Genomic DNA, 27,987 nt, shown 5'->3' with positions numbered 1-27,987 from the left:
GAGAAGATGTTTTGCGTAACTGCACATGTATGACCTATATAGAATTGCTGGATTTCATAGGGAGGGATGAGGAGGGAGGGAAGAAAAAATTCAGAACACAAAGTTTTAAAAATTCAATGTGAAAAGTAAGGATGAGCAGGGGGAGTTTGGAAAGACATGGAAGGACTTACATGACCTGATGCTGACTGAGAGGAGCAGAACCAAGAGAATATTGTACACAGTCATAGCAGCATTGTGTAATGAACAATGGTGACAGAATTGGCCCTTTTTAGCAATGCAATGGTCCAAAAAAATTTCAAAGAACTTCATAATAGAAAATTTTCTCGACATCCAGAAAAAAGAACTGTGGCTTAGGAATGCAGATTGAGCCATACTGTTTCTACTTTGGGGCTATTTTTTTAAAATTCTTTTTGTGAGGTATTTCCCTTGTGTTCTGACTCTTCTGTAACAATATGCATTAGTCAATGCAGAAATATGTTTAATGTGATGGCACATATATAACCTATATTAGATTGCTTTCTGTCCTAGGGAGGAGGGAGGGAAGTGAGTGTGGGAGAAAAATTTGGAACTGAAAATCCTATGAAAACAAATGTTGAAAACTATCCTTATATGTAACTGGAAAATAATAAAATACTGAACAAAAAAAGAGATGTAGTAGTGAAATCTAGTAGATATGCAACTTTTAGGTAAACAAAAACCACAGGGAAGACAGGAAAGTCGTTTCATAGTATCTTACATTATACACCATAATAAGCACCAAATCGGTGTGACTCATGCAAAAGGTCACATCATTGTGGGCAAAGTAATGGAAAATGGAAGTACTTTTTATGGTTATGGTTATGGGGAGAATTTATCCCATGGTTCCTTATTTGGCCATGAATATAGAGGGCAAAAAGGCTCTGGAGAAGAAATTGATCTGCTGAATTGTAACTATTAGAATGACACCACCTGCTGGAGACTTACTGTAGGAAAGCTCCACCATGAGGAGAAGGCCTCTGAGGGCAAGGCCATGCAGCTTTTCTTTGGCATCAGGAAGAGACGTTTGCTTGTGGGTACTGTCTATCAAGGCTACCAACCAATCAACTTGAGGAGCCTCCCATTTTCTGGAAGGAGGACACGAAGTAGGAAGTGGACACTGGCAGAAGGGTTCTCTTTCTTTTGGTTCCTGACCTGGCCACGGTGGGTCGGATGATAGGGTCTCTTAGAAATAGTTAGATTTTTACCTTTCTCTCTGATCCTAATGCTCTTTAATAAATACTTAAACACTTAAATACTCTTGCTAAAGCTTATAATTTATTGGCGACCACTCATTAGATTTTAGATGGTATAGCTAGAATTTTAGCCCCTTACAGAATAAACAATGACTCTGGCCTTGGAAGGGTAAGTGGTTAGGTAGAATTGTGGGGAGAAGTAACAAGAAGTAAGGCACAAGGGCAGCTAGGTGGCACAGTGGATAGAGCACCAGCTCTGGAGTCAGGAGTACCTGAGTTCAAATCCGGCCTCAGACACTTAACACTTACTAGCTGTGTGACCTTGGGCAAGTCACTTAACCCCAATTGCCTCACTAAAAAAAAAAAAGAAAAATAAAAGAAGTAAGGCACATATGAACAGGAGGATACCATGACAAGAAAGATGATGCTGATATGAGGAAGGAGCCATGGAATGTGAATTGCAGAGTTCTCGCTATCATAGGAAGTTGTAATGAGTCCTGGAGAGTACATGGATAAAGAGGAGTTTCAACTGTAGCCTGGGTGAAATCTGCACTAATGATGAGGCACAGGCCAGGACCAGGTGCAGTGACATACTCTTTGCTTTCCTCTTCTAAATGGGTACTTTCAACTTTTAAAATCTAATACAGTAAATGTAACAAATCTGATCTAAAGATAAGGGTTGGGGGGAAGGAGGTGAGAATTTTCTTTTTTCAAAAATGGGAAACTATTTGTTCAATAGGAGCCAACTTGAGTTCTGATCTATTAGAGCATAAAGACTCTCCATGCTAAGCAAAGAATTTCCATACAAGCTATTTTTAATAAACATGAAGGTAGTAAAAGCCAGAGGAGAAAGTGACCTAATACTTCAGACATTTCCCATTACTTTAGAAGGCAAATCAAGCTGGCTTTAAAAGCAAAAACGTCCCCCAGAAGAGAAGTGTTGCCAGAGGAGTTCCACTTATTCTTCCAAAGGGAGGGAGGTGAGGGGAGTAGCTTCCCAGTCATGCATAATCATGTTCCTCAGACTCTCAGCATCACTTGGTCATTATATGTGGGAGCCAAGTCTGAAAGTGTGAAAATCTTTCCCCTCCAAGTTGCCTCATGTTAGGAAAACTTGTACAGGGGTAAATTGAGTATACCTTACTTTACCAGAATTTTGTGTGGGAATTGGAAGGTGGGGAACAGGACTTATACTAGGAAGAAAAAAAGGTTACTTATGGGTAAGGCAAAACTAAGTTCTCTACACCAGAAAGGGAAACCTCATTCATGAGGCGGGCCTAAACTAGGTCCCCTGTGGCAGAAGGAGGAGCCTCACCCATGGGGAGGGACAAAGCTAGAACCTTTGTATGAGAAAGAGAAACCCTTTCTGTGGTTAGGGGTGATTCTGAATTGCAGAGGGATATCATAGATTCAAGTTAGGAGTCTTTTCAGGAAAAAAATCTTTATTGTCCTGGGGAAGACTTAGGAGAAGTCTGAACTACAAAAGGGATGTCAGGCATCTGAGCTGTGGGTTGTTTTTTTTTCTTTTCTGGAAAGTGTCACTTTTGGCTTTTGAATATGTGTGGACTCTGAGGCTAGGATCTCTGAATTCAGCCATCCTTCTGGATTTATAAGACCCTCAAACATGAGGATGAAGCTTGAGAATGTTGACTTCAGCTGTCCTAAACAGTGGATCTCAAGTGAACCTTTTTTAAAACAATACATTTGGAATGAGACGCCAAGAACTTAAGTCAGACTTTACTAGTGACTGTCCATTTAAAAAGTTATTCACATATGTATAACCTATATTTGATTGCTTACAGCCTCTGGGAGGGGGAAGGGAAGGGGAAGGAGGGAGGGAAGGAGGAATAAAAACTGGAACCCCAAACTATAAATAAAAATGTTTATTACTTTAAAAAAAAACCAAAGCTATGCACAGGCATACCCGACCAGGTGATAAGGGAAGACTTTTGTTGTTCTTCAGTTGTTTTCAGTTGTGTCTGACTCCTAGTGACCCCATTTGAGGTTTTCTTGACAGACACTGGAGCAGTTTGCTATTTCCTTCTCCAATTCACTTTACAGATAAGGAAACTGAGGCAAACATGGTTAAGTGACTTGCCCAGGGTCACATAGCTAGTAAATGTCTGAGATCAGATTTGACCTCAATGAGTTTTCCTGATGCCAGGTCCCGTGCTCTACTCACTGCCCCACCCAGCTGCCCCTGCAAAGGAAAACATGGGCTGCTTATTCTGGGAAGCTACCGTGAAACTAGGAACTCAAACATGTAGCAAAGTCTTCAAATGGTAGGCAGCAAATAGATCATAAACTAATATGATAAATGGTATCCAAGGAGTATAAACAGTGATATAGTCTGGGACAGAAGCAGAGTCAGGAAGCCAAGAAAGCATGCAGACGCAAGTAGTGAGCAAGTAAATGGAAAGAGTGAAGAGGCAACTGGCTTTGCCTGTATTGGAGTGTATATGGCTCATATGTAAAATCACAGGATCTCAGGGTGGAAAAGGACCTAGTTTAAACCATACCAGAGGAAAAACAACAACAACAACACCCTTAGTTTTGTTACTAGCTGTGTGATCTTGGGCTTCAGTTGCCTCAACTATAAAATGGGGGTAATAAGTGCACCTGTTGGGGCAGCTAGGTGGCACAGTGGATAGAGCACCAGCCCTGGATTCAGGAGGACCTGAGTTCAAATCTGGCCTCAGACACTTGACACTTACTAGCTGTGTGACCCTGGGTAAGTCACTTAACCCCAACTGCCTCACTAAAAAAATAAAAATTAAAAAAAAATAAGTGCACCTGTTTCACAGGGTTGCTGTCAGGATCAAATGAGAAAATATTTGTAAAGTATCTTAGCACAGTGCTTGGAACATAGTAGATACAATATAAATGCTTATTCTCTTCTCCCTTAAATGTTGTTTGTTCTATGAGTATTTCATTTCATTCCAACCTGAACCTGCCCTAGCCCAGAACCAAAGCTATAAGACCCTATCCTCATATCTCTGATCTTATGTCTCTACAATTTTTTAGAAATTTTATTCAATATTAGAGTTTCACCTTAATAATCTAATAATTTAATAATCTAATATTTCACAGGTTCATGATGAGTGGGTGGTAAATAATAGCAGTGTACAAAAGAGTGAAGTCTAATGGTGAAATTAGTCCTGAAATCCCCTCAGGCTCATATTGCTGTTACAAAGAGCAGTAGGTGGCCACATGATCACTCATTTATCCAGTTGAGGACAGTCTAATATATTGCTTGGCCACTGATGGTGCTTAGGTTATCCTTGCATAGCCTATTCCCCAAATCCTCACCACTTGTTTTCTCTCCTAAGCTTGCTTGTTACTAGCTGTCCTTGTAGTTCAACAGAAATCTCATGGTATCATCTGGAATATGCCCCCCAAATTTAAAAAGATATTAAATCAGGGGCAGCTAGGTGGAACAGTGGATAGAGCACTGGCCCTGGATTCAGGAGGACCTGAGTTCAAATCCAGCCTTAGACAGTTAACACTTACTAGCTGTGTGACCCTGGGCAAGTCACTTAACCCCAATTCCCTCACCAAAAACCAAACCAAAACAAAAAAAGATATTAAATCCCTTTCATAGATTTACTTCTTAATCATAACCCCTAATTAACTGGGTTTGATGATTTCCTTTTAATGGCCTGTGATTTATATTAGTAATCAAACACCTAGTTGCTCTATCATGACTGCTTGGGTTGATTCCCTTTCCCCCCACAATCCCACCACCCAACTTTTGCTCCCAGCTGTTTAAACTGGGTTACAAAAGAAAGGATTGGGTAGGTGTTGGAGATTTCATCAGCAGGCATTCTGAGTTAACAGGGAGGGAAGACAAGGGAAAGTGGACTCATTTATTATCACAGTGAACCACAATGGTGGCTTTCCACATGCTATCTTTGATCCAGATGAACATGATTATAGTTGGCTGCTCTGGTCTCTCCTCCTGAGGCAAGCCTCTAATATGCTCTCTCTCCAGTTCCTGAAGTCTGTTCAATGTTAATAGGTGGTCCCAAAATGCTCAGTTCTCACTTTGTTCTCATCTTCCTTAAGACCACCCAGATAGTAGTAGAGTGTGCCTTTCCCTCCTTTCCTGTTTGCTTCTCTCTCCATTTCCCCAAATGCCTTGAAATTATGGATGCAAATCACTCCAAGGAGAAAAGGAAACAGCAACTCAATGACTCTGGGAAAATATGTCCATAAATTTCATAGTTTACTTGAATCTTTGTATTCTCTTTACCATAGACATTTCCAGAAGGTCTTGGACAACTGGGTTATACTACACAACCCCAATCTCCAACTCTGCCTCACTTCCATACCAATATTACATGATCCTTTAGATGCCTCACTTGCTTCTTGAATGAATATGGCTTTAGATGAAAGTCATAGTCTTTCTCTCTCTCTCCTTTCCTTCTAATTAGCTTCTCTTCCAGCCTCTCTTGTTGTAAATGATCTCCTGAAATCAGTGGTAGAACCCTGAATTTGATATGATTCCTAATTACTTCTTTCCAATTTCCTTAATTTGTGATAGCACTGCTCATAGAATAAAATCTCTATTCCAAAGTGGCTCAGGCACAGTACACCTCCTCACCCATACTAGTTAGAGTCAAGGCTTTGGTATTTGGCTGGGAGAGGGGGTGACATATGGTACAAGTCTTTGCATAGTGTGTCTAGCCACTTCCTCCCATTCCATCCATGTCAGTATTGTTCTCCAAAAATCTTGTCTGCTAATGGGCACATAGTTTCCCACCAGAGCAAAGGATGCCTAATACTTTTTGCAATTTAACTGGGCAGACATGTCTTCTCTTATAAATGGGCTACTTACATCTGTATTAGCTTCAGCTATCAAAATAGCATAAATCATAAGTGTCAAACATGTTGCTCTGGGCAATACTCCTGAGTGCCACCCAAACTAGATTCAAATTAAATTGGGAAATATTTAACAAAATAAACAAAAATACGATAGATAATAGAATTAACATGTAGTTTTCTAAGTCAATATGCAGTTGGAAGAATCCTTATACAAATACATGTTTCCATTTTAGTTTGACACCAGTGGTGTAAATGACCGACTCAACACAAGCTAAGGGGGCAGAGTAATTTTACATAGCTTGCAAGAATAACATTCTGAAACACACAGCAAGGATACATGTAGGACATTCTACTTATGGTTCAATGGAGTTCAGTGGAGTTCAGTTTTCCCTTGTCTCCTTTTTTCCCTACAGAGACAATTCTTGTTGGGTGGTATCAAAATATGGCCAGCATGAAATGGAGAGTCGTTCAGGTTGGAGAAGATAGGAATCTGCTTTGGGAGAGGTTTTTTATAGGGTTAGGGGATGCCTTGTAACTAGCAGAAAACCTTCTAATATTCATAAAATAAAAATATATTTAACTTTAGCCACTTACATACAGGGCAGGACCTGCTGACCATTAGCACCCCTAGCTCTCAGTGGCTTGTAATCCTATCTGCTCTGTTAACTAGAGACTTTCCCACTGAGATCCTATCCACACCTGGACATAGAGACTTACTCCTTGAGATCCTATCTGCTTCCCAGAACCTGCTCCACCCCTTGTAATGTGTCTAGGCTTGACCATAGCTTCCCACTCACATGCTTCAACTTCTTGAAGAGACATGCATCAGCCTCCTTTCCCACATGCATATACAACATCAGAATAAACCCTGAGGAGAGAAAGTGATGGGGAGAAAGTTGGTGTGTGACTTTTTGTTCACAGATGATTGTGCACTCAATGTAGCTTCTGAGGCTAAGATGTAACCAAGTACGGATTAATTCTCTGCTAATTGTGCCCATTTGGGCCTGACAATTGACACTAAGAAAAAAAATAACTGGTTTATTATATCCTTATAACATAGTACCATGGGCCTTAAAAACCAATGGGCCCTAATGGAATAGGTTAGGCACAGGAGACACAGTAGTAAATGACTTTAGTAATGTACTGTTTGATTAAACCCAAAGACTCCAACTTCTTGGATAGGAACTCAGTAATTGACAAAACTGCTGGGAAAACTGGAAGATAGTATGGCAGAAACTGGGCATAGACCAACATCTTACACCTTATACTAAAATAAGGTCAAAATGGGACATGATTTGGACATAAAAGGTGATACCATAGGTAAATTAGGAGAGGAAGGAAATAGTTTACCTCTCAGATCTTTGGAAAGGAGAAAAGTTTATGACAGAACAAGAGATAGGGAATATTATGAAATGCAAAATGAATGATTTTGATTACATTAAATTAAAAAGGTTTTGTACAAACAGAAGCAATGCATCCAAAATTAGAAGGGAGACAAATCTGGGAAACAATTTTTATAGCCAGTACTTCTGATAAAGGCCTCATTTCTAAAATGTATCAGGAACTAAATCAAGTTTATAAGAATCCAAGTCATTCCCCCATTGAGAAATGGTCAAAGGATGTGAACAGGCAGTTTTCTGTTGAAGAAATCAAAGCTATCTATTGCCATATGAAAAAATGCTCTAAGTCACTATTGATTAGAGAAATGCAAATTAAAACAACTGCTTAATTTCCTATGACAAGTCAGAAAAGGGAGTAATGACTATGAGCTGGGTATAGGATTGGCAGTGACAAGACAAGTACCAGGACCTTTGGTGATTGGAAAAATGACTGAGTGGAGAAATAAAGTGGAGAACAGTGGTTTTATGATAAAGTATTTTTCTATGGTTATTCCAGGTGGTGCCAGGCCCAGGTCTTTTACCCTGCAGAGATCTCACTGACTTGGTTGAGGGATGGAGAAGAACAGTTCCAGGACATGGAGCTCATGGAGACCAGACCTGCTGGAGATGGGTCCTTCCAGAAGTAGACAGCTGTGGGGATGCTCTCTGGAAATGAACAGAAATATACCTGCAGTTTTCTGATGAAGAAATCAAAGCTATCTATTGCCATATGAAAAAAAAATACTCTAAATCACTATTGATTAGAGAGATGCAAATTAAAACAACTCTGAGGTACCACCTGACACCTATCAGATTGGCTAATATGGCAAAAAAGGAAAATAATAAATGTTGGAGAAGCTGTGGAAAAATTGGAACACTTTGTTGGCAAAGCTGTGAACTGATCCAACCATTCTGGAGAGCAATTTGGAACTATGTTCAAAGGGCTGTAAAGCTGTGCATACCCTTTAACCCAGCAATACCACTATTAGGTCTTTTCCCCAAAGAGATCATAAAAAATGGAAAAGGACCTACATGTACAAAAATATGTATAGCTGCTCTTTTTGTCATGACAAAGAATTGGAAATTGAGGGGTTGCCCACAAATTGGGGAATGGCTGAACAAATTGTGGTATATGAATGTAATGGAATACTATTGTGGTGTAAGAAATGATGAGCAGGCAGATTTGAAGGAAACCTGGAAGGACTTGCATGAACTGATGATGAGTGAGATGAGCAGAACCAGGAGAACGTTGTATACAGTATGATCAACATTATGTGTTGATCAACTGTGATAGACTTGATTCTTCTCAGCAATACAACAGTACAAGATAGTTCCAAAGGACTCATGATGGAAAAGGCTCTCCAAATCCAGAAAAAAAACAAACCCCAAAACACAACAACTGTGGAATCTAGATACGGATTGAACCATACTGTAATGATTGGAATGATGCCACCTACTGGAGACTTACTATAGGAAAGTTCTACCATAAAGTGAAGGTCTTTGAGGGCAAGACCAGGAGTCTTTTCTTTGGCATCAGGAAGTGACGTTTGCTTGTGGGAGGAAGAAGAGGGGAGCCTGGCACTTTGACTGGGGCTTTTCCTGGGGACTCTGGTGGAGAGCAGAGCAAGAAATGTGTTCTCCCTTTTAATAGATAGGAATCTACGCCTTTCTCTCTCTCTTTACCAAATTCTTATTCTCCTTAATAAATGCTTAAAAGTCTAACTTTTGCTAAAGCTTATAATTTATTGGTGACCACTCATTAGATATTTTAGACAGACTAGCTAGAACTTTAGCCCTTAACAATACTATTTCTATTGTTTCTTGTTATTGTTTTTCTTTTTTGAGGTTTTTCTTTTTTTGCTCTGATTCTTCTCTCACAATATGACTAATGCAGAAATATGTTTAATGTGATTGTACATATATAACCTATATCAGATTGCTTGCTGTCTTGGGGAGGGGAAGGAGAGGAGGAAGGGGAGGGAGGGAGAAAAATTTGAAACTAGAAATCTTATAAAGACAAATGTTGAAAGCTATCTCTAAATGTAACTGGAAAATAATAAAATATTTATATGGAAAAAAGTCAAATAAAGGAAAATCTTTGGCTATTAAAAAAACAACAACAACACATTTTCAGCAACTTTTTTCAAAGTTATAGTTTTAAGCCAGTGTGGATATACTTAGAATTTTACAGTTGGCAAAGAGGAAGGTAAAGATTTATACATCAAAGAACCAATAGCAGAAGGGGAAGATTTATATCAGGTAAAATAATAAAACGAAGAGTAAATACTATGTGATTTTGCTGATATCTCAAGCTGTAAGTTTGCAGACAGCATAGGAACTTACCAGATAGTATATGGGCTAAAGTTAGATGCCTACGTTAAAATCTTCCAGCTAATGATGTGGCTATTTCAGGAAAATGGTGCCAGTACAAAAATTCTTCTCACCTTCATTTCTACTGAACATATTTTCCCTCTTAATCTTTGTCAATCAGTTCCCTTCACTAATTAGCTTAGATGTGCCTACAAGTCAATGTGCTTTGGCCAAAAAGTTATAGGCATGGGGCAGCTAGGTGACGTAGTGGATAGGCCCTGGAGTCAAGAAACCTACCTGAGTTCAAATATGGCCTCAGACACTTAACACTTACTAGCTGTGTGACCCTGGGCAAGTTGCTTAACCCCAATTGCCTCATTAAAAAAGAAAAAAAGCTACAGGCATATTTTATATGTGTTGCCCCATAGTTCTGTCAGCCACAAAAGCCCTTAATCATGATTCTCTTGACCCTTCCCAGACCCTTTCCCTACAATGGAAGCTGTCAAATAGTATTAATTATCAGGCTCAGAAAACTGATGTGAGGAGCCAATGTATTAATAGGTACTTCTCTCCTCCTCCATTCTGATCCACTTATGGGAGATAAGGATGGGGCCTCAGAATGTTGTGTTTCACATTGGAATCCATGAATGACTAAGAACCATGCCAAATTTCTCTCTAATCCACAAAGGAACTCTGCCTTCCAGGACATACTTTGATGTGATGGACATCCTTTGAGTCAGAAAGGCTGCAAAATCACCAGCTCTGGGAAGGAAGGGTTGATTCACCAGACACTTCAAAGATGGGGTCTCTTTGGGGTTCCACGTGATTTAATGGCCTGTTCTGAGTCAAGGTGCCTGAGGCTACAAGGTTCTAGAATAACCCTTAGCAATATAGCAGGAAGCTAGTACCACCATATATGACATGCTAGCTGATTCTTGCAGCTAGCACCTGACTTTATGCTAGGTTGGGCTCTAATCTTACTTTCTAGTCTTCTTTCATGCTGTTCGCTTGAAATGGGGGAGTCAGGAGATCTGGTTTTAAGTGTAAGTTCTAACAGAATCTATATGAGCATGGGAAAGTAATTTTGCCTTTCTTTGCCTCCATTTTCTCTTCTGTAAATTTTGATAATTATATTTTCTATTTCAAAGAGTCATTGTAGAGGAAGCCTTTAAACACTGCATTAATTTGAACTACAATTATTATCCTCCATTTACTCTAAAGTACTCACACTGACTGGTGCTGAAAAGTATCTTATACTCTCCACATTTTATTTTTTTGTTCATGCTTGCTACCTTCTCCCACCCTGGCACACAGCAAGTGCTTAATAAATGCTTCATTGTTCATTCATTCATTTTACATTCACCCCTAACTCTCTATCTGTTGAAATCCTTTTCTTTCTTCATAGCCAAGGTTATCTTTCTCTCCTCCGTGACGCCATCATTTGCTCCATCCCACAGCCAAAAATGATCTTTCAAATCTTTTGTATTGCTTCCATATATTCATCACTCTCTATCAAGATCATGATGTCTTTATTTTAAACCTTTTACAATATAATAAGCTCCTTTAGGGCAGGAAAAAAGGGACAAGTGACCTTTAGTTTGGAGAGTCTGCTGAGATGAGATACACAGCAGAGAAGCCTGAAGGAGTGGGAGATGTCATTTCTCCTCTATGGTGGTGGTAGTGGTGGGGATTTGGCATTCCCCAAACTCTTCTTGTGGGCATCATCTTTCTTTAAAGCTTTGATGAGGTGCCACATCATTGAATTTTAGAATTGGAAGTCCCCCATGGCAATAAGGTGGGGAAGGTGGGTAGACCTCAGAAAATACTTCCCAGTGGGAAGTTGAGGAGATGAGTTAAAGAGAAACTTTACTTCTTTTTTTTTCTTTTTCCTTTTTGGATTGAATCTGTGATTGTGCTGGTAGATGGAACTTCCAGTGATGTAACTGTAAAAATTCAAGTTGGTACATTCTCTGCAACTTAAAGTCTTTGAAAGTTGACTGTGGCACCAAGAGATGAAATTACTTGTATAGGGCCACATAACATGTATGTGTGTATGTTGAAGCCATGAGTTGAATATAAATCTATTTGACTCTAGGGTCAGCTGCTTTTTCACTACAGAGCCCTCACAAATAACTACAATATAAAATATGTGACAATAATCTTGAGAGAAGTATGAAAAAAGGACTCTGGGAGTTCTTGGAAGGAACTTTTAGCTAGCATCTATCTGGGAAGACTTCAATGGAAGTATTATTTGAACTCAACCTTGATGGTAGCAATGTGGCTGACCTTTTTCACTGTACTCAACACAAAACCATACATTCACCCTAAAGAACTAGCTTTTTATCTATAGCCCCTTTGTTACTCACAGATCTTTGTAGAAGGGACAGGGTCTTTCAGGTATTATATGGCCTGTTATACTCAGTCTGGCTCCGGAGCTCAGGCAGGGGTTCTCCTGGCTCCATATTGCCTCACCTGTGCCAGGTTTCAGCCCTTAGACTCCCTAATGTGGCTAGTCCCGGCTCAGCCAGGTCGATCTGGATGAGACTTCCTGCTGTTTAACATTGTCATGTTCAGAAACAGAAAGAAAGAAGCCATTACAGAAAAGATGATAAGATTTTCCTTCTTTAGGAGTCCTAGATATGATAAGCACATGCCAACCCTGGGTCTGAATCTCTCTGCTGCTGCATCCCTTCAAGTGTGATCTGAGTGTCTCTGGTTACTGAGCAGCTGCGGAACCTAACTCTACTAGCGGGAGGTTGAAACTCCTGGGAAGCAGAAACGGAGAAATATATGAATGGAAATGCCCATCTTTGTAAATTCCTCACTCCTTCTGGGTCCTCCTTAATCACCTCTCTGAGACAATTGTATTCTAGATTCCCTACCCAACCCCTTTCTTCTGTCCCTTGCCTCACGTGCCCTGGGATACATGGTTTTCATCTCCTAGACATCTTGCCTCTTTGGAGATTCTTGGAACAGGGTCCTGAGCAGGAAAGTCTGGGGTTTCAGGGCTGAAAAGGGAGTATGTTGGGAGCCAATGGGAAGGAACTAGGCAGGCTTGGGGCTTTCTCACTTCTGACCATCAGCACTAAAGTATCACTGAGGTTTGACAACAGGTTCAAAGAGAGCAACACCATGACCAGCAGTCAGATTGCAGATGTGAAGATGGCCAGGAACCTTCTGTCATTGATCTAGAAGAGAATGGGTTCTTCCTCATTGTAGAGAACACGTTTGTGAAATTCAAGCTTTGAATTACTCTGGATGGTCCCTGAGTCCACCATAGGGACAGAATGTAGAATCCAGGAGAAAAGAAGGACATGGAGATAAAGGGGAGTCATCCTCTTTCCTCATTGGCCCTGGGATATGAGCTGGGAAGTGCAAGGGACATGTGATGGTGCATCTCTCTCTTCTGCCTTGGAGATGAGGTGAGGGAAATGGTGGCAGATTGGATATAACCCACCCAAGGAGCTTGGGCTTGGGAGTGTTGTGCCCCAACTCTGTCCTTGTCTACTCTATACCTTTTGTAATTACGATGGGCTTCTATAGACACCAGGCCCCACTCTTTAATAAAGAAAAGGTACAGGGACAGCTAGGTGGCGCAGTAGATAGAGCACCAGCCCTGGATTCAAGAGGACCTGAGTTCAAATCTGGCCTCAGACACTTAACACACACTTACTAGCTGTGTGACCCTGGGCAAGTCACTTAACCCCAATTGCCTCACTAAAAAAACAAAAACAAAAACAAAAAAATAAAGAAAAGGTGACAGATATTAGGCCAGAAGGACAGAGTGGGGAGGCTGAACATAGGAGAGACATCAGGAAGGGGGAGGAGGTAAATAATCTAGGAATTTGGTAGCCTCTTGTGGGTGGGAAGATAATTGAGGAAAAGGGATGATTTTCTAGGGACATAGACCCCAGCTTTGGGCTAGTAAGATTATCTCAAGGTAAGGTCTTCCCCTAACCTGTTATCAGCTCTACAGGGTCTGACTAACAGGAATGGCTCAGATTGAGACACTGCTAACACCCAGCTTTTCTTATTGCCATGGGTAAATAAAGGTACTAGGCCTTTCCATGAAAGTGTGTACCTTATCTCTTGTGATTAGTTTTCCTCTCTCTGCAGATCATTCACAAGTGACCTCCAGTGTAGGATTCCCCTTGGGGGGTCAGAGCTCAGCTTGAGATGAGAGAAGGGAGTGAATCCAGGAGTGAATCAGAGGCCAGATTCTAGAAGGCCTCCCTCTGTGCTTTTCATTGAGCTCTACCCTTTTGGGAGGCCTTCTGTCCCATCACGGCAGCCCCAGTCTTCCCAACTTCTCCCTCAACTAAAGGAGGCAGGCATATTGGGGGCAAATATCTTCAGGATGACTGGAATATTTGAGGAGTAAACTCAGGGTAGCTTTCAGTCATGTCCCATAGTCCATAAGTCCCATAGCTTTTGAGTAAAAAAGAAGCTTGGAAAGGCAACTGAATTCCATTACCTTCAGTTTAAGACACAAACTAGGAACTTTCAAGACTGTACTCCTACCCCAAACTTATTGTCTCAATTTTGTGTGGGCCAGTTACTTAATTATCTGTGTTGCCTATTCCCTATCTCTCTTCAACCTAGTTTGCTGAAAAACTAGTCTCTATCTTTTTTTTTTTTTTTTGCGTGGGGCAATGGGGGTTAAGTGACTTGCCCAGGGTCACACAGCTAGTAAGTGTCAAGTGTCTGAGGCTGGATTTGAACTCAGGTACTTCTGAATCCAGGGCCGGTGCTTTATCCACTGCACCACCTAGCCGCGCCCCCACCCCCCATTTTTTTTTTTAACTAGTCTCTATCTTATTATCCCAAGGTCTAATAGCAAGCTCTACCCCTTTGGCCTCCTGACAACTCCATTCCTGTGCTCCCTCTTCCCCACTGCAGAACCTGGATGAGAACAGAGACAGGGAGAGTGACTGATCTCACTGCCATTGGACTGATCTCACTGTCACTTGACACTAATTATCAGAAATCCCCAGGTTTTGGGAAATGGGTGTGTGTGTGTGTGTATGTGTGTGAGTATGTGTGTGCCCATACATGCACGCATATGTGTATACTGAGAGGAATGTGTGTGTGTGTGTGTGTGTGTGTGTGTGTGTGGTCACCGTAGGGCATGTATTCAGCTCCTTCAAGTGTCAACAACATACTGGGCTCTGACCATTTATGGTGACCTCTTAGGTAATAAATGCAGCTATAGCTCCCAGTACCTGCAGCTCTCTTACTCCTCAGTGAGGTGGGGGCTTCAGCTCATCCCCTTGCTAGGGTCTGATCTTATAAATGCTCAAGGATTCCTTCATTCAGCAAAGCCAATGTTAACCTCTTAACAAAACCTACCCCAATCACCCAGTAGCCCTTGGTGCTGTAAGATTACACTGATCTCAGAATCTACCACAAGTTCAGACCATTTTGAGAAAGAGGATGTAAGGAAGAGATCTTCATCTTTTTCATATTATGGCCCCCTTTGGTAATCTGGTAAAATCTATGGGCCCATTCCCAGAATATTAGTTTTAAGTTCATAAAATAAAATAAATAAGATTATAAGGAAAACCAATCACTTTGAAATGTAGTCATCTATATCTATATCTATATCTATATCTATATCTATATCTATATCTATATCTATATCTATATCTATATCTATATCTATATCTATATCTATATCTATTGTTTGTTTGTTTTGGGCAATGAGGGTTAAGTGACTTGCCCAGGGTCACACAGCTACTAAGTGTCAAGTATCTAGGGACGGATTTGAACTCAGGTCTTCCTGAATCCAGGGCTGGTGCTTTATCCACTGTACCACCTAGCTGTCTCCTGAGAATATATATATTTTAAATTGTATGGATTGATAAAAAAAAATTGTATGGATCATTTGGTTTCAGTTATATTTATAAGATAAGACCTCCCAGAGTCAAAGAGGAAATATCTATATGGTACTGTTCCTCATTTCACAAAGTTTGTGTGGACACTCTATCATTTGTCCATCACTCTCTCCTTGTTCTCCTCCTGCCTATCTGACCAAACCTTTTCAGTCTCCTTTGCTGGATCCTCATCCAGATCATGCCCTCTAACCACAGTTGTCCCATGGGGTTCTGTCTTGAGCCCTCTTCTCTTCTCCTGCTTCACTTGGTGACCTCATCAGCTCCCATGGATTTAATGACCATCTCTGTGCTAATGATTTTCAAATCCACCTATCCTGCCCTAACCTCTCTATTGACCTCCTAGCTTACATTTCCAATTGTCTTTTACACATTTCAAACTGGATGTCTAACAGGTGTCTTAAACTCAAAATCTCCAAAATTGGACTCATTACCACCCCCACCAAGACCCCCCAAACTTTCCTACCTCCTAACTTCCCTATTACTATAGAGTGTAACACCATCCTTCTAGCCCCTTGGGCTCACAATGAAGGGATCATCTTGGACTTTTCACTTTCTTTTACCCCCTCCCCCAATATCCAATCTGTTGCCAAGGCCTTTCAGTTCCACTCTTCAATATTTCTCAAACATGGCTTCTTCTTCTCTCCTCTGACACTGCCACCACTCTGGTGTAGACTCTCTTCACCTTGAACCTGGACTCTTGCAATAGCCTGCTAGTGAGTTTGCCTGCCTCAAGTCTCTCCCCACTCTGATCTATCCTCCATTCTGCCACCAAAGTGATTTTACTAAATCACGTGTCTGACCACATCAGCTAAAACGCGTGCACACACACACACATTCAATGAACTCCAGCCATTCCCTGTCAACCCCCAGCACCACATACAAAAATCTGTTTGGTGTTCAAAACCCTTTATAACCTATAGCCCCCTCTTGCCTTTCCAGTCTTCAGAGACAGTATACTTTTTGGGGTCTCAGCCAAATAAAATAGCCTAAACTAGAGAAAGTTTAATGAACTTTCTCCCTGGAGTAGAGGACAGGAGAAATATTGACTGTTGCAGCTCTCTTCCTTCTCCCAATCTACTAGAGAAGAAATTTCACTGGGGAAAGCCATCCTTAACCTTACTTATACGATTTGGAAGCTGAAATCTATTTGGAAAGAAGGATTAATGTATGGCACCCACCTTCCCAACCATGACTACCTTTTTGGGGGGGTTGTCCCAGGCCCGAAAGTTCAATATTACAGATTCATTCTGTTGTGTTAGGCATTTAATTTCTATGTATTGGGGGGTAGCTGGGTGGCGCAGTGGATAAAGCACAGGCCCTGGATTCAGGAGTACCTGAGTTCAAGTCCGGCCTCAGACACTTGACACTTGCTGGCTGTGTGACCCTGGGCAAGTCACTTAACCCCTATTGCCCCTCAAAAAAAAATACCATAATTTCTATGTATCCTTTAAAATGCAAATACCTCTGGAAAGTAGAATACATTTGGCCATTGACAGTTCTTTAAATATTAGTATGTAATTAATTTGAAGCTGAATTTATCAGAAACAGGATAAGTAAGTTTTGTTGGGACTGGGAAAAGGATAAAGCAAGGCCTGGATTATGGGGTACTTACTCCCACAAGAGGGTAGGTCCAGGAAGAATCATCCAGAAGGATCCCTTTGTTGCCTTGGGTGCCTCTGGCACTAGAGTGCTTCTGAAATGGAAGACAAGAAGCCTCCAGAACAGCTTCAGAGTTTTTCCTTCCCCAGGATCCACAGATAATCCATATCCCCAATCCCCTCCCCATACACACAAGTACACACACCCCAGGAGTACGTTTATGTTGACTGTCAGTAGGGTTAGAGATAGGTATAGGGGTTATCATTCCAAGAAAAAATTACTCTTTTAAAAAATAATAAACATTTTTATTTATTGTTTTGAGTTCCAATATTTATCCCTCCTTCTCTCCCTCCCCTGTCCCTTCCTGAGGAAATAAGCAATCATATATGGGTTATACATGTACGATTATGCAGAACATTACCATATTAGTCATTTTGTACAAAAAAAACTTGAATAAAAGAAAAAATGAAAGAAAGTGAAAAATAGCATGCTTCAGTCTGTGCTCAATTTTTTTTTTCCTTTGGAGTTGGATAGTAGGTTTCATCAATTGTCCTTTGGGATTGTCCTGGTTCATTGTATTACTGAGAATAGTCAAGTCATTCACAGTTCTTCATCAAACAATATTGTTGTCTCTGTGCACAATGTCCTCTTGGTTCTGCTCACTTCACTATATATAAGTTCATACAAGTCTTTCCAGGCCTTTCTGAAATCATCTTGCTTGTCATTTCTTATAGCACAATAATATTCCATCACCATCAAATACCACAGCTTATTTAGCTATTCCCCAATTGATGGGCATTCCTTTAAAAAATGATTTTCTTGGGGCAGCTAGGTGGCACAGTGGATAAAGCACCGGCCCTGGAGTCAGGAGGACCTGAGTTCAAATCCGACCTTTGACACTTAACACTTACTAGTTGTGTGACCCTGGGCAAGTCACTTAACCCCAATTGCCTCACCAAACCAAACCAAACCAAACAACCCCCCCCAAAAAAACCCAAACAAACAAAAAAAATTATTCTCTTAACCTCCCCTTCTACATCAGTCTTGGAGATATAAAAATGTTTTCATCATTATTCACTTAAGATTCTCCAAGAAAGTGTTCTGCAAGAGTAGATATAAATGGAGATTTTCGATTCCTCACAATTCTCAGCTGAAGTATTAGCTCAGGAAACACTATGAGGCACAAAGTAGGTATTATTTAAAAATAACTTGCTGAAGTGACTGAAATGAAGTGTCATTAGAATCTTCAGAAATAACTTCTGCCCGGAAACAGATGATGCACAGAAGTCCAATGCTAACTGGTTATTTTCTGAGACGTAAAGATTAGGTTTTACTGAGTGGGGGCCCTTCTGACAACTATTCTTCTTGGTCTCCCATTCTCTTCAAGTCTCTAGGATGGTGTGTGTGCTGGTTCTTATTCCAATAGGGATACTCTTGGTTATGAGTCTGCCTGTAGCTAGAGGCAGAGACACCCCAGGTAAGTACAGGATGATTTCTCCTGAGAAAAGATTATTGCTAATGATGTCTCAGGACCCACAACCCCCCAGGCTGGGGATAGGTGGGAGATATCTTTCTCTGAGAGGTTTAGATGGGTTTAGTAGATATTCCTATCATAGTCTAATGGTTCCCTATCCAGTGCAGAGATCTGTGATCCTTCCCTTTATCATACACTGCTATAGGGTAAAGTATTAATCCCCTATCCCTGGGACACAAATCTCAAGACTCAGAAAATGCCAAAGTGAGAAGGACAGAATAGCTAATGTGCATGTGCTAAAAGCAGGGGTAGTCTAAACTTCCTCAAGAGAAGTTATTGGGATTATTCATCCTTGGACCCTATCTAAGATATAAGGAATGTTCTGAAGTTCTCTGGGTTTGGAAGCTGAAGGGCTCAAGGTATTAGGAGTCACTAAGGTAGCTGCATTGTCATTGTAAGATATGTATCAGTCTCTGAGGCAGAATTGGAAGGATCCAAGTAATTGTATTTTGGGGAAGAATGGGAGAAAACATAGACATAGATATTATATCTCATAACCTCAGCTGGGCAATCACCGACTATGTATCTAAGCTAAGATATATGATTGTAGCCAAATTGGGTATTGTGGAGTTTGGAAGGAAAAGGAACAGGAGACTCAAGCTCCCTCTGACTCCAAAGGATTGAATCGGTATTTTTCTAGAGAAGGAGGAAGGAGGAAGAAAAGTAGGAAAAGTGAAACATCTGGCCAAGAGAATGCTAATTTTAAGTCCAGGGCCAAGATCAAACCCCTCCATTCTCCTTAACCTGTTATGCTTTTTCCTTGGGGTGAGTGATATACTAGAAAATAGAAATAAAAATACTGGTCTTCGAATCTGAAACTCCTAAGGTAAAACTTCTGGCTCTGACATTCACTTGATGAATAATCATGGGAAAGTCTAACCTCTCTGAGCCTTAGTTTTCTCATCTGTAAAATGGGGATAGTAAGACTTACACAACTTACTACATAAGGATTCTGTGAAGGAAACACTTTGTTAACCTTAATGCACTATAAAAAAGGAATGTGATTACTGTTAGGACTAAGGAGAAGAAAGCATCTGGAAAATAGGATTTCTCGAGGGCAACACACTGGCCCTTCTCTAAATTTTAAAAAATAACACCTTTAAATTAATCTTCTTAACTTTCTCTTTTATTTTTGGAAAGGGGTAACAATTGGAACAGGTATATGGACTCTGTCCCAAACTGGGCAGTGACTCCCACTGACCTCTTCAGATGCATTGCCTACCTCTTTTGTTGTTATTTTTCATATTAACATTTAAATAGTTCTATAATGTTTACAAAATACTTTACATATTATCTGATTTGATTCTCATAGCACCCCTTCGAAATATGTATTACCCTCATTTTACATATGAGGAAACTGAGTCTAAGATAAGTTAAATGATTTGAACAAGATCAAAAAGCAAGTAAGTGTCTGATGCAGTAATTGAAGACACATCTTTCTCACTTGATGTCCAACAAAGCTATCTACTATGACAACAACCTTCTGGTCAGTGACTTTGCAGAAAGATGACCTAGTTGTTTGATTAGGGATGGGCTAAAATGATGTTGGACTATGAACTTCACAGACTGTTTTAGCAAGAGGATGTACAGATAACTCTGTCTAGGTGCATAGGTGAATTTGCACATACCAGTGTCTGTTCAAAAGGAGTGCTGTTTTGATAATCCTGTGGTATTTGGTAGAGCGAATAAGGAGAATAATCAAAACATCAGACTTGCTTAACAAATGGAAAGTAGCCCTTTGTTACCACTGTCCTTTTCCCCATCGTGAGCTCTTTTCCTGCAGAAGACTTCATGCTCCAGATCAAGGGTTTGTGTTACTTCACCAATGGGACAGAGCAGGTACGCCATGTGACCAGATTCATCTATAACCGGGAGGAGATCCTACAGTTTAACAGTGATGTGGGAGAATTTCTAATGGTGAGGGAGCTGGGTCAGTCATTAGCCAAAAACTGGAACAACCAAAAGAATCTCCTGGAGCAGTATCAAGGATATGTGAACTCTGTGTGCAGACATAACTACAGGTTGATTGAGCCCTTCACAGTTCAGAGAAGAGGTGAGTAGGGGAACCTCACTTCATATCTTGTTGACTCAAAGTCCAGCATTCTCTTACTACACCATACTGCCTCTGCACATAATATATATAAAAAATCTAATCATAGAACCCAAGATGCCCCTTCTCACATATGTAACCCTAGAACAGCTGACCTCCTTTTGAGGCACTCTGGGTCCAATGCATGTCAAACCATAGCTCACAAACACTCAGCAGTATGTCTATGTTTAGCTGCCCTCTGGAGAACACTTTAGGTCAAACAAGAAACACTTAGTCAAATAGCATAGCAATAAAACAACAAGAAAAGGTTATCTGGGGAGATCTAGGAGGTGCAGTGGATAAAGCACCAGTCCTGGATTCAGGAGGACCTGAGTTCAAATGCCACCTCAGACACTTGACACTTACTAGCTGTGTGACCCTGGGCAAGTCACTTAACCCTCATTGCCCCACCAAAACAAAACAAAACAAAACAAAACAAAACAAAAAAGCAAACAAAGAAAAGGTTATCTGCTCTCTGCCTCAAAACATATGAAGTAAATATTCCCACAAGTTTTCACATCAGCAGTCAGAAGAGCATGTATTCAGAAAATAGACCTGACCAAGAGATATGTATGGAGAGAAAATAAATAGGGACCACATAGAGGCAAGAAACTAGTATAAAGGGATCTATATCAGGAAACCTTGTGGCTAAGGTACATGAGGGAAGGACTGTTGACACTCCACATCTGTCATTATCCTCTGGTTATAACATCCCACTAAATTATTCTCCTCCCTGTCAGGCATCCTGTGGACTGTGCTAGGTGTCTCCACCAGTATAGTCACTAAGCTGCTCTCTGTGATCCTCACTGATTCATTCAACAAGCATTTATGAAGCAGCTACTATGCCAGTCACTATGCTGGGTACTGGGTGTTGAGAGTACAAAGACAAAAGCAAAATGGTCCTTGCCCCCTAGAAGTTTACATTATTTTTGGGAAAGACAACATCATATTTAAAAGAAGACAATCACAATATATATGTATGTATGTATATATTGTGGCATTTAAATGATGACACTGTTCTTCTTCAAAAATGAAGAACAAAAAACAACCCATCCTATGAATATGAGCATGACTTGGGGACGTAGTTTAGAAGTGCATGTTATACTGTGATCCTATAAATACAGATAAAGAAAAGACAATACAGTTGTTGTTTGTCCTTCATTCTTTAAAAGGACCATGAAATGGGAATGATGTCATGACTTGTACTGAATTAGATTTAAATGCGGGAGGGCTATGCAAGGTCAACAACATCACTCTCTCCTCCAGAGCCATCTGGGTCCAGTGGTAAGATATACATCAAGACAACTAGAGAAAGCCCCCAATATTTAAGGCAATTGGGGTTAAGTGAATTGCCCAAAGTCACACAGCTAGTAAGTGTCTGAGGTAAGATTTTAAGTCAGGTCCTCCCAACTTCAGGGCCAGTGCTCTATCAACTGCTCTACCTAGCTACCAGCAAAGTCTTTGGATATCAGAGAGGCCACCTGTTACAGTGGAAAGACTACTTGATTGATACAGGAGACCTGAGTCATGGACCTAGTTCTGCTGCTTAGCATTGGGAACCTGAACCAATCAAAGGATGAGAGGATCATGGATTTAGAGTTGGAAGGCACCTTTGGAGTCATGAAGTCCAATGGCATCATTTTACAGAAAAGGAAATGAAGATGCAGAACCCAGGTCTCCTATCTCCAAATCCATTCCTCTTTCCCTTTCATCATGCTATGCATTGTTCCCTCATCAGAACATAAGCTCCTGAAAGGCAGAAAGTCTTTCATTTTTGTCTCTGTGATCTCCTCAGGTAATAAAGTATCTGCTTAATACTTGGGTGCTCAATGGATGCTTGTTGATTGGCTGATGTGTGCTACTCCTAGGAAAAATGGAAGGATAACTCTTAGTATAATAAAGAGAAATATTTTTAATATAAATAGTATAAAAATATGATAGAAAAATTATAAGTTGTAATGGAAATTTTAAAAAAAGAGTTAGATGGGGAAAAGCCTCTATTGTGGCCTAAGGAAAGTTACAATACCCTTGCAACATTTCAGTTCCATGATCTTTTTTTTTTTTGGTGAGGCAATTGGGGTTAAGTGACTTGCCCAGGGTCACTCAGCTAGTAAGTGTCTGAGGCCAGATTTGAACTCAGGTACTCCTGAATCCAGGGCTGGTGCTTTATCCACTGTGCCACCTAGCTGCCCCCTCAGTTCCATGATCTTGACAAATCTTTGAGGCATTTCTGAATTAACTTAGCTTCTCACAGACAACAAAGGAGAGGGGTTTGTTGTGTATCCTATTGTGACATTAAAGCTCCTTTCTTCGTGTAATCTATTAGACTGTTTCCTTGAACCCCATGATGTTATGGAACACAGTTTGAAGAAAGCTCCTCTCCTGCTGTGAATGTCACAGCCAAAGCTGTGGGAAGCAACTGTGATAGAAAGAGAAATATTGCCAGGATAGCCAGGACAAAAACAACTGAGGCCTGGATTTAGTGCATCCACTAAGAGCCTTAAGCCTCAGTTTCCTGATGTTCTTCATTTCATTAAATATTTATGAGAAGAAAAAAAATCTAACTGGGATCTCTAAGAAAAAAAGACTTGTTTCACTATCCTATATTTACTCTGTTATTCTATGTTCATTTCTTCCTCAAGTTAAGCCCAAAGTGTCCATCTTGCCTACAAGATCACAGCCCTTGCAATATCACAACCTGCTTATCTGTGTTGCCACAGATTTCTATCCTGGTGAGATCAAAGTCAGGTGGTTCCGGAATGGGCAAGAGGAAGCAGATGGAGTTATGTCCTCAGACCTCATACAGAATGGCGACTGGACATTCCAGATCCTGGTGATGCTGGAAATCCTTCCCCAGCATAGAGATGTCTACAGCTGTCAAGTGGAACATGGGAGCCTTCTGAGTTCCATCATAGTGGAGTGGAGTGAGAGGCATCCTCCTGACTCTTGTCCTGTCTTTCCCTCTCCTTCCCCCCAGTCACAGAGCAAGAAGGCCTCAGTCTCTGGAAATGCCTCAGTGTGTCCAGTATCTTCTATCCTCTTTTCCTAAGGCCATATATACCTACCTCTTCTGCAATTATGACATTGTTGAGCTGAGAGAGAAGCACAGAGAACAAAGTTCTTGAGATAGCCCTATCCTAGAGCAGAGAAGATCTGGGAAGTCATGTCCATAAGTACTCCTTGGGAGGACCTTAGAACCTTCTTGGCTGACCTCCAGTCTAGGGCTAGACTACTCTCTAGGCCTTTTAGGAGTAATTCATATAGGTTTTTAAAACTGATCTATGAAGTTATAGACCCTAGTTGGCCAGAAAAGCATTCATCCCTTGAGCTCTGGTTCTGACTGGTCATTTCCATGTTAACCCCTACCTCAGAGATTAGGTTCCTTCTTAGTCCTTCCATCTTTTACATTTCACTATGTCAGGGAGGGGCACTTTGGGAGGGGAATAATACTAATTCTTTGCATTTGTTTTCCCAGGGGTTCAGTCTGAATCTGCCCAGAGTAAGATACTGAGTGGAGTTTCAGGCTTCATCGTGGGCCTGTTCTTCCTTGTGCTGGGACTCACTGCCCATCTCAGGAATCAGAGAGGTAATTATCCTCTGAGAATGTGGTTGAGGCTCCCCAAGACCTTTATTAATTCAGGAGATGTATTTGGGCACTTATTAACTCTGACCTCACCAAGGGAACATAACTGGGACAATCAAACCTCAGGACACAAGGGAAATTGGTATTTTTTTTTTCAGTCACAATATAGAGACGGTCCTGGAGGTAGAGGGGAGACTTTTTGATGGGACCTTAGGCCAGGTGTCAATATATAATCCCCCTGTCTTCTAGTTGATAGCTTTCTGTAGTCAGAACCTCAGTTTTTCCAAGGCAGCAGCTGCCTCAGTGAGTAGAGAATTGGGCCTGGAACAAAGAAGACCTGAATTCAAATTCAAATCCAGCCTCAGACAATTCCTAGCTATGAGACCCTGGGCAAGTCACTTAATCTTTGATTGCCTGACCAAAGGATCCACTGGATACACTGTAGAAGGAAATGGCAAACTACGCCAGTATCTTTGCCAAGAAAACCCCAAAACAGCTATGGTCTATGGGGCCATGAAAAGCTGGACACAACTGAATGACTGAACAAAGACAACTTCTTTTCCTTCAATATAGTAATGACATCAGTGGTCATTTTATCAGGGAGAGCCAAGACTTAATGGTATCCAAGGATAGAGGAAATGGTTCACCTTTCCAGTGTAGCAACTCTTCTTTGTTTCCCAAATAGAGAAAGAAAGCAGCTAAGACTATGCATTTCTTTCTTTTTCTTGCTTTCTCCCTCTCTCAGGTCATCCTGGGCCCTGTCAGTTATTTTTTCTGGACTCTTTGCCAGAGGAAACATGAGTTTCCTAGCCCTGAATCTAAGGAGTGGACAATAGGACAGAGAAAAGAGCTGGAAAAGTTCCGTGGGATATTTTTGCTAGGACTCCTTAGGTCAGATAGTTTTTATGTTCCACTATTTTCTCTCTTGAAGTAACTGATGCTTGGGCCTTCTAGGAACTAAGAATCTTTTTTATCCTTGCTACAGGAAACTCCAGAAGTTGTTCCCCAGGAAGTCGGTCCTCCAGTCCCTAGTGCTGGCCGCAGCCTATTTCCATGGGTCCTGATGCCATAGCCATGTCTTTGGAGAAGCAAGAAGATGACCCCCAAAGCTATATTTTCCCCTTTATCCTCCACTGCATGTGGTTCTGGAGCCACCTAAGGAAGCAGCCCATGGCAGTGAAGGCCCAATGCGAAACAAACCCCAAGTCTTTACAGTTAGTCCATTAAAGAGCAGCTAGGTGGTGCAGTGGATAGAGCACCAGCCCTGGATTCAGGAGGACCTGAGTTCAAATCTGGCCTCAGACACTTATCACTTACTAGCTGTGTGACCCTGGGCAAGTCACTTAGCCCCAATTGCCTCACCCAAAAAAAACAAAAACCATTTGCTTATCTTTTCCCAATATGTTTGCCAAATTGCTATGTCAGGTGAGCCCTCAGAATTATTTTGTTTTACATGTCTCTGATTATTAGTGATTTGGAGCATTCTTCATATGGTTGACAATAATCTATAATTCTTCATTTGAAAATTGATCATATCCTTTTACCATATCTTTACTGGTGAAAGACTTTTGACTTTAAAGATGTCTCACAGTTATCTATATATCTTGGATATCAAGTATTTATCAGATATTTGAAACAGACTCTTCCCCAGTCAATGGTTTCCCTTATTATCCTAGTTGTATCAATTTTGTTTGTTTTTTAAAAGCTTTTTAATTTCGTGTAATCAAAATTATCTACTTTAGCTACTGAAATTTTTTCTATTCCTTATTTGGCTAATAATTCATCTCCTGTCTATAGTTATGCTATTATAGCTCCTATATATCTAAATGCTATCTACATTTACTTTCTTTCTTAGACAATGAGTGGGATGAGAAATGGAAAGACAATTCTGAGTTGGAAATGGGATTGTGGATGGCTGCAGTGATGGCACACAAGTACTTTGCTTTTAAGAAGCTCAATGTACATAAATTCAGACCCAACATAAAAAACCCCTGATGGCTACTTCCACTGTCAACCCTGCTCAAAGCCTGCGCTGTCTACCAACAGTATGCCCTCTGAGGTGCCGCTCCAGTAGCTCCAGGTGTTTGTGCGAAAGAAAACTGCCACTGCTGTGGCCCACTGCAAGAGAGGCAATGTGCTGATCAAGGTGAACAGACACCCACTGGAGATGATTGAGCCCTGAATCCTGCATACAAGCTGTTAGAGCCTGTCCTCCTACTGGGCAAGGAACGTTTTGCTGGCGTAGATATTCAGGTCCAGAGTGAAAGGATGAGGCCATGTCACCCAGATTTCTGCTATCTGGCAGTCCAGCTCCAAAGCCCTGGTGGCCTGTTATCAGAAATATGTGGACGGGACTTCCAAGAAGGAAATAAAAGACATCCTGACCCAGTATGACTGAACTCTGCTGGTGGCTGACCCTAGTCGCTGCGAGTCCAAGAAGTTTGGTGGACCTGAAGCCCAGCCTCGCTACCAGAAATCCTATCCATAAGGCAACTGCTAGGATTGTGGGTCTTTTTGCAATAAATTTGGTATATGACCTTTAACAAAACAAAGCAAAACAAAACAAAAAAAACCCTGACAATTTACAATACTTCCCACATCAATTTACATAATTTCCAGATTTAATCATCCAAGTGTTAGCCTAAGCATTACTGACTTTATTACTCTTCAGTATGATTTCCTATGTTCTATTTTATATATTCATTCATTTGTGCACTTCTTCATGAATGCATTTCTCTTGGATTTCAAGATCTCTGTCAACCATCATTTCCGTGCTTCAAGAAAACAAATAAAAATGTAAAAATCAAAGAATTTTTCTAAAGGCTAATACATTACCAAATTTCAACCTAAAGTAAGTAGAAGTTCTGTTCATCTTCATGTTAGCCACTTCAGGCCTATAACAAGGTCCCACACTTCAATTAATTCAAGGAAATTTAAAAATTTTTTGTTCTGTAACCTGTACCTTTTGATACTTTTATGTCTTCATTTCAACTTTGGATTCTCAGTTAAAGATGCTTTTTTTTAAAAAAAAATGGAATTCTTTGAAGAGAAAGGCAGTTTCAAGCTTTAGTCATAACTGGTTTTGGGGCATGTGGGAGAACTGTTGATGCAATTACAGTGGTCAGCCACTTGTAACAACAGTCATAGTTCCCCAAATGAAAATAACAGGGAAGGGAAGTAGAGCAGGGGAAAGTTGATATATGAAAGACTTTCAAGTAACTTGAAAGGATGCGTGTTTCCCTTCCCCATTTTATCATGCCCACAGTATTCCATTATAACCCTACATTCTAGTTCTCCAAGCCTTTCTATTCTTATTAGGATGAAGTCAAGTTCCCCAGGGCTTACCTAACCAAGATTGCAAAATAAGCATTTTATCTTAGACCTCCAGCCTCAGTCTCAGTCTTGTCCTTTCATTTTGCTTTTTCATTGATCTACTCCTAATCTCAGCACTAGGCAGTATTCAAGGGCAAGTTGTAATCTTAACACATGGCTAGTGCAAATAATCCAGACAAACTGAATGGGGAAAAATTGATTATGAATTTAAGCTTGTACTTCCAGGTGTCT

General features: G+C 40.7%; 2 protein-coding genes and 1 pseudogene across 2 annotated transcripts in view; all 3 read left to right on the top strand.

Annotated features, from left to right (window-relative positions):
• The window catches only part of LOC122754043 (popy Class I histocompatibility antigen, A-1 alpha chain-like), a 37,951-nt gene extending 29,781 nt beyond the window's left edge, over nucleotides 1-8,170 (top strand). Inside the window, exon 9 of the transcript XR_006356325.1 lies at nucleotides 7,932-8,170. The gene's annotated coding sequence lies outside the window, so the exon portion shown is untranslated. The remainder of the gene's footprint in view (nucleotides 1-7,931) is intronic.
• Nucleotides 8,171-18,612: 10,442 nt separating this feature from the next.
• Nucleotides 18,613-26,418, top strand: LOC122754955 (HLA class II histocompatibility antigen, DQ beta 1 chain-like). Its single transcript, XM_044003380.1, has 5 exons — nucleotides 18,613-18,694; nucleotides 20,535-20,804; nucleotides 23,483-23,764; nucleotides 24,316-24,426; nucleotides 26,279-26,418. Exons 1-5 carry the CDS (start codon nucleotides 18,613-18,615, stop codon nucleotides 26,416-26,418), a joined length of 885 nt encoding a protein of 294 aa, XP_043859315.1.
• A 52-nt stretch (nucleotides 26,419-26,470) lies between these two features.
• LOC122754954 lies at nucleotides 26,471-26,911 on the top strand (annotated as a pseudogene).
• The last annotated feature ends 1,076 nt before the right edge of the window (nucleotides 26,912-27,987 follow it).

The sequence above is a fragment of the Dromiciops gliroides genome, chromosome 4 (assembly GCF_019393635.1).
Source record: "Dromiciops gliroides isolate mDroGli1 chromosome 4, mDroGli1.pri, whole genome shotgun sequence".
Taxonomy (NCBI): domain Eukaryota; kingdom Metazoa; phylum Chordata; class Mammalia; order Microbiotheria; family Microbiotheriidae; genus Dromiciops; species Dromiciops gliroides.
This window is presented reverse-complemented; position numbering and strand designations above follow the sequence as displayed.